Source organism: Suricata suricatta, chromosome 11 (genome assembly GCF_006229205.1).
Source record: "Suricata suricatta isolate VVHF042 chromosome 11, meerkat_22Aug2017_6uvM2_HiC, whole genome shotgun sequence".
NCBI classification, from domain to species: Eukaryota; Metazoa; Chordata; class Mammalia; order Carnivora; family Herpestidae; genus Suricata; species Suricata suricatta.
The window spans coordinates 52,832,642-52,844,628 of NC_043710.1; the positions used below are offsets into that span (position 1 = coordinate 52,832,642).

An 11,987-nucleotide genomic window follows, 5' to 3' on the forward strand; every position below is an offset into this window, starting at 1 on the left:
ACCCAAGGGATACTGAGGTGCTGATGCATAGGGGAACATGTACCCCAATGTTCATAGCAGCACTGTCAACAATAGCCAAAACATGGAAAGAGATGTGGTGTATATATATATACAATGGAGTATTATGTGGCAATGAGAAAGAATGAAATCTGGCCATTTGTAGGAAAGTGGATGGACCTTGAGGGTGTCATGCTAAGTGAAATAAGTCAGGCAGAGAAGGATAGATACCATATGTTTGCACGCATAAGTCTAATAGGAGAATAGGAGATACCTAATGGAGGGCCAGGGGGAGAGGAAGAAGGAAAGAGAGTTGGGGAGAGAGAGGGATGCAAAACTTGAGAGACTATTGAATACTGAAAACGAACTGAGGGTTGAAGGGGAAGGGGAAGAGGGAGAGGGGAAAAGAGGTGGTGGTGATGGAGGAGGGCACTTGTGGGGAAGAGCACTGGGTGTTGTATGGAAACCAATTTGACAATAAATTATTAAAAAAAAAAAACCTAAGAGTCTCCAATAGCCCAAGCTTTGAACAGTGGTTGTGACACTTATTAACTGAGAGGCCTAAGTTGTTTAAATTGTCTAATCCTTGATAACTGTATAATCATAGTAATAGTGGATTCTTCTATCAAATTTATTATCTTACAGTTGTGTACATCAAAAGACCTACAGGAGTCTCACTGAGTAAACTCAAGGCATCAGCAGGACTAAATTATTTTCTAGAGGTAGAATCATTACCCTTGCCTTTTCTCCTTCTAGAGACTGTCCACATTCCTTGGCTCAGGGTCTCCCTCCCCCTGTCATCTTCAATGCCAGGAAGAGTGGATCATGTCCTTCTCATGCTGCTACCTCTCTGGTTCTCCACTTTTGAGGAGTCTTGTGATTAGAGTGAACCCACCAAGACAATCTAGGATAATGTCCTCATCTCATCTCTTCAACTTTAATCACATCTGCAAAATCCCTTCTGCCATGTAAAGGTAATGTATTCATTCACAGGTTCCACACATTAGGCGATGGACATTTTGGGGGGCCATTATTTTCTCTTCCGCAAATATTTCATAATACCTCAGGCAGAGAATGCATAGTAAAATGTTGTTGTTATATTATAAAGAATGAAATATTTCAGGCCAAGATATTTTCTGTGATGAAGTGGACTTGATGGTAGGGAAAGTTAAAGATACAAGCAGAGAGAATGGTTAGGAAACTACTGAAATTATCCAAATGAAAGATAATAGTGCCTTGGAAAGGGGAGGCACTTTTGGAGGTGATAAAGAGTGATTACATTCTAGTTATAGTTTCAAAGGTATTAGGATTTGCAGGCTTATATGCAGAGTGTAAGAGACAGAAATCAAGGATGGACTCCAAGACCCATATGCTCTAGAGTGGTCCAGAAATGGTTGGAATGTCTGAGGATCTAAAGGGGTCTTAAGTAGAGAGGATAGATGGACAGTCTATAGCAATCTGCACGTATTCTATTTAGTCAAGACTAAAGAGGGCAATTTTCACCTCAGATCAGTTCCTTGGTACGATCTAAGATTCACAAAATATAAACAGAAGTTGGAAGCAACCCAAATCACTCCTGTTAGTTTCCTTCCAGCTAGTAGGCTGGGACACCAAACAGAAAATAGATTGAATTATGAAAAAGCAAATTATTTATTTTCCGCACACCCAATAGTACACTGAGATTTTTACCAACTACTTGGTTCATGCCTCTAAGATAACATTATCATTGATTATGGGTATTGGTAATTATCAGTTAACTTTGTATTTCTAAACTAAACTAAGAGACCCTGGACAATAAGACCTATGTTGTATCCCCTCCCCCTTTTCAAATCTCCAGCACTTTGCATGCTGTTTAGAATATAGGACACTCTTACGCAATATTTGCTGGTATGTATGTATATATGAGTAAATTATGTTTTCTCCTAGCTGTAAGAGAGAGGCTGCTAAGAAGCACAGGTAGACTTATGAAACACAACTGCCAAGATGAGCAATAGATGCTAAGGAGTTATGGAGAAGAGTGTGGTTTACACTCACCAGAGGAGATGCTGTTTAGCAATTTAGTATACTTTTTAGAATCTTCTTCAGAGTGACTGCCATGGGCATGGATTTCCTTTTGCAGTGATGAAAATTTTCTAAAATTAGACCATGACGATGCTTGTTGTACAACTTTGCAAACTGACTACAAACTATTGAATTGTACATTTTAAATGGATGAATTTTATAATCTGTGAATTATATCTCAAAATCGTTTCTACAAAATACACTTCAATAAAAGGGCATGAGGACAAAAAAATTACATCAGCCTACAAAGCACATAGTCACAATAAGTAGCTGCGTAATGGAACAGACAAGACTGTATAAGGCGAAAGAAGTCTTCTGGGAACCACCATACCCTGGAGACGCAGTGAGTGACACCACTGCCAGAAAGAGACCTCTCAGCTCTGGGTCTGTCTCTATCCAGGCTGGAACAAATCTCCTCATAAACTTGATCCGTCCCCGGAATCTAAAGCCTCCTCAGCCTTCTGAGCCTAAAAGAGACCAGCAAAACTGCTGTAGAAACTCTGTAAGTAAAACCATTTTGTTCAATGAAAACGTTTGACTGTAGGTGAGCTGAATTTTCTTATCCACAGGAAGAATTTCCTCACAATGTGCAGAATTAGACAGTGAGATGGAAGGCTGATATGGACAGTGGAATTTGTAGGGTTATTTATTCTCAGGAAACCTGCAAAGAAGGGGCATTTTGTTCTTCCCAGTGTAAGTTGGATTAACCCATGGTTTGTTAAGCAAATGGCTTGATACGAGTGCTTATACATTTATCATACTTAGTGGTTTGATGCTTGAGAAAACCAAAGAGGTTGTCAGAAGTTGAAAAGTCATTTATAAGTCTAATCATTCTTACTAAAAATAAAAAAGTACCAATTTTGAACACCTACTGCATGCCAAGCAAAGTATTAGGCACTGTATATAGTCTACCTTATACATGAAGAAACTAGATAAAAGAAAATTTATACTACTCATACATGAAACAATAGTTTGGGGGGAGCATGAGTGTGGAATTTTTTTAAATTGGGTTTAAAATCTTAGATCTGACATTCACTAGCTGTGTGTGATTCTGAATATGTTTCATAACCTCACCGAAACTCAATTTATCAGGAAAAGGGAATCAAAGTGAACATAATAATACTTGCCAAATGATGTGGTAGTGATAATTAAAAGAATGCTTCTCGAGTGCTAAGCTCTGCAACATTCACAGAACAAGTTCTAAGAAATGATAGCTGCTGTTATGAGTAATATGTTTTATTATTATTGCCATAAAGAGGGTTAAAACTAGTTATGTTTTAGCAAGGATCTGAACCCAAATCAGTCACATGCCACAGTGATGCCATGAGCAATGGCTTGGACAATATTAATAATGCTATATGGTCTGTTTCAGCAGTTAAAGACATAGCCACAAGCTATAGCTCACAACAGTGCAATGAAAAAGGAGCATCGCTGTGATCTGAGAGGGCAGAAAAATTAAGAGACTAGAGCTTATAACTCATAAGTGAAATATATGGATTGGAGAGGATGGATTGAAAGATTCGAGGATGATGGCAGCACAAGAGTAGTTTCAGGGAATTTTGGTACCCCTCCCTAAAAATATCTCTTAGTCCTCCTTTATTCTTTGATATGAACAGGTAAGTTTTTCAATTAAGAAAAACACAATGAAACTGCAATACAATCTAAGTTTATTTTGGGGAAAAAAAAAAGAAAATCACAATGAAATACAACTTCAAGTACCCACTATGAACCACATTGCTATTACTTAGCCCTGAAACATAAACCTCCTCATTCTCCAGTTTTTGACATTTTAGAAGTAAAATCAATAAATATTTAATGAACATTTGCAAGTAGGAGATGAGAGGGAGAAGAGTGTGTGTGTGTGTGTGTGTGTGTGTGTGTGTGTGTGTGTGTGTGTGTGAAGGCAGTAACTCTGATTAGATGATTTGTTCGAGTCATTTACTGATAAAAGGCATAAGAGAGAGTGCCAGGTTTAGAATGGGGGAAGGAGTGAGTTCTGTTCAGCTCACATTGAGGTGGAGGTATCTGAGGGATTATGAATGGGGGTGTGCCTCAGGAGTAAAGTAGTTTGTTCACCTTTTATTCACTGGCACTTAGCAAAGAGCTTTGACTTGTTCTCCAAACCGCTGCCTGTTAGTTTTCCCAAGTTGCCTGTTTGATCATCTCACTCTAGTTCCATGATTCATTACTGCCTTCCAGTTTCAGCCCAGAAATTTTACCACGGTTTCAAAGATCCTGTTAACTTTTGAACGATAGAACTCAGGAAAAGCTATAATTAGATATCAGATTTGTCTGTCATCTGGATATAAGTACTATTAATAGCCTTGGGAAAAACTAAGCTATCCCAAGGAGAGAATACCGGGCAGCAAGTAAAGAACAGGGGTTTCTTGAAAGAAAAAGACTCCTAAGGAACAACTGAAAAGACAAAGAACAAAACCACTGTTCAATAAACAGATTTTTTAAAAACCTAAAGAATTACTATCAATAAAGCTAATGAAGGAGAAAGTTGCAAAAAAAAAGTTGCCTAAAACTGTGAAAATTTGAGATGAGGGAGAGGAAAACAAATCTGAAAATAAACATTTGGACCAGGTGTTTAGAAAGTCACTGGTGACATGAGTTGGAGAATTTCCTGTTTCATTGGAGAATGGACCCAGATTGTAACTGAAGGTGATGGAAAAGTAAAGCCAGGCAGACGGTCCTTCAAAGAACATTGTTTTTGTCATCATAAAAGGTAAGGCAGGAACTTGAGGGAGAAACAAGGTTTGTGTCTTAGTTCCCTTCCTAGCAAAACACAGTGATGAACTGTGAAAGATGGTCAGTATATCTTAGTTGAATTGAATGTGTTGAAATTATCTATATAAATGTGTGGGAAGTTTTCATTAATGGTTTGCGGCATAAGTTGAGTATTGAAGCTGCATAAAAAGGAGCCACTGGTTCTACTGAAGATTCTAAAGAAGGAAAGGAATTTTCTTGGAGTTAAGGGAGAAGAAATGAAGAATGATTTGTTTACTTATTCACAAAATATTTGGAAACGCCTAGCTCTTCATGCTCTGCAACTAAAACCAAACTTCCTTCTCCTTTCCCTGGAATGCAAGATGTTCATAGCCTGACCCTGCTAATTTCTCTAGCTTGTCTTCCACATCACCCAGCTTCATTTTTAAGTCTCCAGAATTTTCACTTTCTTGTAATTGTCCAACAAACCATCTGTGCTATTATTTCATTCAGTTTCTGTTCATGTTGTTATCTATGTCAAGAACACCCTTTTCCTGCTTTTCATCCTTAAAACTCACATCCACCCATCAAAACTTCACACAATTATAATTCATCTTCTTGGTTAAGAGTTCTTGGAACTAATTCCTCTTGACACGCACAGACACATTCATGTATATGCACACTCAGAATCTGTCACTCCAATTCTGTCTTATCACTTAGAAATACCTTATCCTGTGTACTCTACAACTAGTGGTATTTCTTTGACTCCTCTTATATGAAGTGTGCCTAGTAAAGTGCCTGGAATGTAGAAGGTGTTCAAAACTGGTAAGTTTTCGTTTTCACAGGAGTCGCTGGGCTCTTATTAAAGATAAAGTTTTCAGCCTTAAGAAGATGAGGTGTTGACAATCTCTCTGGTTTTCTCAGGCACCAAATCACTTATTGTTCTTGCTTCATATCCTTAATGCTGAAATAATACCCAGGGAGCTTTCAGTTTGATACTGAAAGGAACTAAATGTTGATGGTGGATGATCAAGAGCTTGGATGGAGTTGCTGGCTGTGAAAAGGAATAAGGAATCTTCTGTGTCTGTACCCAGCATGGACGAGGAGAGGGTACAGGAAGAGAAGACCAGCTGCAGAGCAATGGCAAGGAAGAAATTCGAGGGAGTGTTCTTCTGCCAGACTCAGCTCAGATCAGTTCAGCCTATATGTTTTTCTTCTGACCTCTCAACAAGGAGGGGAAGGGGAAAACCTGACAAGAAAAACAAAAATGTGCAATGAATAAATTGGTTGAGTTAATAAAATAATGTAAAATGAACCATGAAAAAATTAGGATGAAAGAGAAATTGTTCAGATAGCAATTTAAAAATATGAACTCTTAGAGTGCCTACATGGTTCATTCAGTTGAGCATCCATCTTTGGGTCAGGTCATGATCTCACAGTTAGTGAGTTCAAGCCCTTGTGTCCAGCTCTGTGCTGACAGCTCAGAGCCTGGAGCCTGCTTTGGATTCTGTGTCTCCCTCTCTCTCTGTCCCTTCCCCACTCACAACACTCTCTCTCTCTCTCTCTCTCTCTCTCTCTCTCTCTCTCTCTCTCTCTCAAAAATAAACATTTTAAAATTAAAACAAAAAGATCTATTATAAATTTTTTTTAAATAGTAAAAAAAGAGATCTCCTATAAAATTTCCTAGAACTTAATAACAAAAGTTACAACTCAATCATTGCCTGTCATAGTGATAATTGTTGTAAAAGTCTTCATAATAGCCAGACTTAAGTGAAACATGGATGTGCTTTATACCTCCATAACCCTCTTTGTTATTCACTACCATACACTAGATGTTGAAGTTATTTATCAGTAGTGCTATTTTTTCTCCCTCACTTAATTTTAAACTCTTTAAGAGGGGTTTTGCTGGCTTTTAACACAACACTATGCTCAAAGTAGGTGCTCAGTTAATGTCTCTGAGAGTATAAGTCACGAGCAAAGGAAGAGATACTGCAGATTCATTATGGCTCAACACTTTCACATATACCATTATAAAAGCTTTGATTTCATTTCTACTTATGGAAAACATAGCAATTTTTCAATCACTGATTTTCCTGAGAAGCCTTCTCCATATATCCCAAACCTTTAATACGCAAACTGAACTGTTCCTTTTTTCATAACTACTCTAGCTCCCATGGACCCTAGGAAGTTGTTAATGTCAAACACTGAGACATGGGTTCCGGAAATTAATAATAAATACATAGAGCAAAGACTTGTGGAAAATGAGATAATAATAATAATTTAAAATAAAATTTTCACATGTACTATTCATTTAATAAGCAGATTTTTAGATTGCCATTCTGATCAATATGTATTTTTATAAGCTAAATATAGTTACTAAAAATGTTTTTCAGAAATCAATGTGTTTACAAGAAGTGCTAATAGAATTTGTTGAACTACACATTTGTTAAACTTTTTAACTTTCAAACATTCACAGTTAACTGAAATGCATGCCAATTGAACAAATCTGTATCTAATTCATTTCTGTGTAATATTGGTTGTGTTCATGACACTCAATAAACAGTCACTAGAAGAAGTGTCAAAAAGAAAATATTACCTTTCTTAATGAATATTCCCTTTCTGTCAACTCTTATTTCTATTAAGAGGTTTGATAATACATTTCTGACAGTGATTTCATTGGTTCCCTGAGGACATTCGCATGACTCTAAGCTGTAGAGTCTAAATTTATAGTTCACTTATTGGTCCAATTCATGTAACTTAGCATTTATTTTTCTTTTAATTTTTCATTGATCTCAACTAAAAATTTCCCAATTTTTTAAACTAAGATTTCTTTAGGGAATCCTTGTGGCACTTTATCTGGGTGAACTTGAGTAGTCAGGAAACACTTAGGTTTCCCTGAGGACCAATTACCCTACAGATTGAACCCTCTCCAGTCATAGCCCTATGTCTGTTTTCCCAAGTGCCCCTCTTCCAACTCATACATGCCCATCTGACTAGGCTGCAATTCCGTACTCAATGAAAAAAGTAATGTAATGTTCACAGTAAAGTTATATCTTTTCTTCCAAAGCAAAATAGTAAAATTTTATTAAGTATCTCCTCAGAAGTATGTATTAACAGAATGGAAAACAGCTAGTCTTCAGGCAGATTGAAGAGAAAAATACATTTGAATAAGGCAGTATGCTATATCATATGGAGGATGGAGGCCTCTGCCCCTGTGGTTATAGGTCTGTGTTCTAACTCCATCTCCCAAATGAGACACCAGAAGTTACACTGCAAGTGTCAATTTAAAGATTAGATATTGTAGACATCTGCATGTGACTGCACCCAGCGCCTAAGCCATTTATCATCATTTTATATGTGTTGCTTTGTATCATACGCTTCTCTTTCTCAATATTTTCTGTGTTCCCAAATTGTAAGCTTATCTGTTTCCTATACTTAAGGCAGATGTACTATTGTTGCTCCAACAGTTCCCATTTATTTTTCTCTGATGCCAACCACACAGGAAAACTAACCTGCTAACCTCTTTATCACATTTTAAAATCCAGAAAGGATGAAATATTATTGACCTATCTTTAGTAGAGTGTCTTCACTTAGTCCGGTCATCTCTGGCTAGAGAAGTAGGGAAAAAAGGTCACAGAGTATAAACATAGCTAACAACAAAGGGTCCCAGGACAGAAAAATAGTGGTCTGGGGTACATACAAGAAAGAATGGTACCTACTACAGCAGTTGAAATCTTACAATTTTTTTTATCAATTTAAATAAATAATTCACTTTTATGTAGCATATAAATATTCATCTTTGGTTTGTTTTTGATTGGTAAAATTATTTGGATTAATACAAAAAATATAGTTTTGTTGTTGTTCCAGAGTTTCATCTTGGAACTCTGCATTTTTAATCCAGCATGTCAAACTTCCAGAATACCACATCTATGTCCATCATTTTCCTGCTAACTGGTGTTCCTGGGCTGGAAGTATTCCACACCTGGATCTCCATCCCCTTCTGCTTTCTCTACATAACCGCCCTCTCAGGAAACAGCCTGATTCTCTTTGCCATTGTCACTCAGTCCAGCCTCCACGAACCCATGTATTACTTCCTCTCCATGCTGTCCACCACTGACCTTGGCCTGTCCATATCCACTCTGATCACCATGTTGGGTATATTCTGGTTTGACGCCAGGGAGATCAGCTTTAATGCCTGCTTGTCACAGATGTTCTTTATTAAACTCTTCACTGTCATGGAATCCTCAGTGTTGTTGGCCATGGCCTTTGATCGTTTTGTGGCCATCTCTAATCCACTCAGGTATGCCACCATTTTAACTGACTCCAGAATAGCTCAAATTGGAGTGGCAATTGTCATCAGAGGGACACTAATGCTGACACCGATGGTGGCACTTCTTAAACGACTGTCCTTCTGCCGCAGCCACGTGCTCCACCACTCCTACTGCTTCCACCCTGATGTGATGAAGCTCTCCTGCACTGACACCAGGATCAACAATGCAGTTGGGCTGACTGCCATGATCTCTACTGTTGGTGTGGACTCAATCCTCATCCTCCTTTCTTACATTTTGATTATTAAGACTGTCCTCAGCATCGCATCCCCAGAAGAGAGGAAGAAAGCCTTCAGCACATGTATCTCCCATATTGGGGCTGTTACCATTTTCTATTTTCCATTGATAAGTCTGTCCTTTGTTCACAGGTTTGGGAAACGAGCCCCAGCCTATGTTCATACAATGATTGCTAACACCTACCTCCTGATCCCTCCTGTAATGAACCCCATCATCTATAGTGTGAAGACCAAGCAGATACGCAGAGCTCTGATAAAAATTCTCCATTCCAAGGATATATAGAATCATAGAATTCTATATCTACATTATCAACTGAAAAACAAAACTTGTGATCAAGAAACATAAATTAAAATTAAAGCTGGAATATATTTAGAACATCAGCTACTTTGACCCTCTATTTTACAGATGAGCAAACAGAGACTTGAGGATAGAAGGGATGAATAGTGTAAAGTCCTAAGTCTAGAATTTCTCCCACCCACCACTGTTTGTTCTAAACTGTTTATCCTGCCAACAGACTGTATCTTCTTATTCGGTCCTCTTTATACAGTAGAATGGCACATTATGAGAAACTCACTCGTTTATGAGAAACAGGTAGTATTTTCCTAACTGCAATAATAATTTTTACTAACAAGGGTGCCTGGGTGGCTCAGTTAAGCGACTGACTCTTGGTTTCAGCTCAGGTTATGATCTCGCAGTTCCTGAGTTTGAGCCCTGCATCAGCCTCTGTACTGACAGTGTAGATCCTGCTTGAGACTCTCTCTCTCTTTCTCAATAAGTAAACAAACTTTAAAAAAAATTTTACTAATATTTATTATATCCTTTGACTAGTCATGATTCTTAATGTTTTTTACATTTATTAACACATCTAAAACAATGTTATAAGGTAGTTATTTCTTTGGTCAATGAAAAAATTGAGGCACAAAAATGTTAAGTTACTTGCTTAGACATCTCATAAACAACAGAACATACTTCCCACGCATGCAAACTGACTCCAGGGTCCCCAACACTCCTAACTTCAACTATATTGTTACCTATAATATATATATATTAAATATATATATTTATATTAATATATATTTATATATTATATTGTATATGTATATTAAATATATAGACAATATACTATATATATAATTTCTATATGTACATATATGAGTCCGTATAGTTTGTATTGGGGGACATAAAGAAGCAAAACAAACAGACAAACAAAAACCCCCACAACTCTATCCTCAAATTTTCAACCAAATTATGAAGAGAAAGCCCAAAATAGAATTTTCAAACCTGAAAAGTATAAATGTATTTCTACCTGAAGTTCTTTCCCAACTAAACATATTCCAGAATTTCTCTCTGCCTTCCATCAACTTTCTGCACCAGGAGAAACTGAAAAATGACTAAGAATTACAAATGAATTTTATTTTGTGTCATTTACTTGGAAGTGTTTAATTTGTGGTGTATGCTTCACATAATGGCTTAATCGATCAAGTTAATTATTTTTCCAACCTAAGTATGTCCATTAATTCTCACATATTTAAAGCACATATTTCAGTGACATGTTGGTATCACTCAATAAAGATGGGCCCTTTAGGTGGTATCAGTTCCAGCAAGGAGGGAGTAGTCAGTCAGTCAGTCATATCTATAGGAAATTTGTTAAGTGACAACAGTATTATAATTACAAGGATAGTGTGAAAATTTTCAGTGTGTTTGACAATAGCATTTTCAGTCTCAATTATTGTTGGTCTTCACTTCCCTGATCTTTGCATTTGGAATGCTCCAGGATTTTGTTCTCAGACCTGTTTTTTCTTTGTTATATTCCCATTTTTGGTTATCTCATCTGACATCATGGCTTTAAATACCAGCTACATGCTGGCAAATCCCAAGCTAATGTTTATAGTCCAGACTCATGTGCCGCGTATCAGTACTCCTATTCAGGTGTTTAGCCGTCATCCCAGATTCGTCATGCCCAAAACCATACCCTAATATTCATATAAGCAAGTATTCCCTGAGAAACTCTATATTTCATGTTGCTGAGTTAGAACTCTTGAAGTTATTTCTGACACCTGTCTTTCTCTCCCACTCAGTATCCCAACTATCAGCAAATGCTGATGACTCTTTCTTTCAAATATTCTGCATATTAATACCTAGAATCTACTTCTTTCTACCACCTGTACTGCTATCACCATGTTCCAAGCCAACATCATCCTGGACCTGAAATATAATAGCCTCCTGCTAGATCTTTCTTCATTTACTTTTGCTTTTTTTTTTATGTTTATTTATTTATTTTTGAGAGGGAGAGCAGAAGAAGGGCAGAGAGAGAGGGAGACAGAGAATCCCAAGCAGGCCCCACACTGTCAGTACAGAGCCTGACTTGGGGCTCAAACTCGTGGTGAGATCATGACCTGAGCCAAAATCAAGAGTCAGATGTTTAACCAACTGAGCCACCCAGACACCCCACCACTTTTACTTTACTATTTTTCCAACGGTAGTTAGAGTGATTTTTTTTCCATAATATTTTATTGTCAAATTGTTTTCCATACAACACCCAGTGCTCTTCCCCTCAAGTGCCCACCACCATCACCACCACCTGTCTTCCCCCCTCCCTCCTCCCCCCCAACCCTCAGTTCATTCTCAGCTTTCAATAGTCTCTCAAGTTCT

General features: G+C 37.5%; 1 protein-coding gene across 1 annotated transcript; it reads left to right on the forward strand.

The window, feature by feature from the left end:
- Positions 1-8,672: 8,672 nt before the first annotated feature.
- Positions 8,673-9,617, forward strand: LOC115271881 (olfactory receptor 51F2-like). Its single transcript, XM_029914853.1, has one exon. It carries the CDS (start codon positions 8,673-8,675, stop codon positions 9,615-9,617), a length of 945 nt encoding a protein of 314 aa, XP_029770713.1.
- The last annotated feature ends 2,370 nt before the right edge of the window (positions 9,618-11,987 follow it).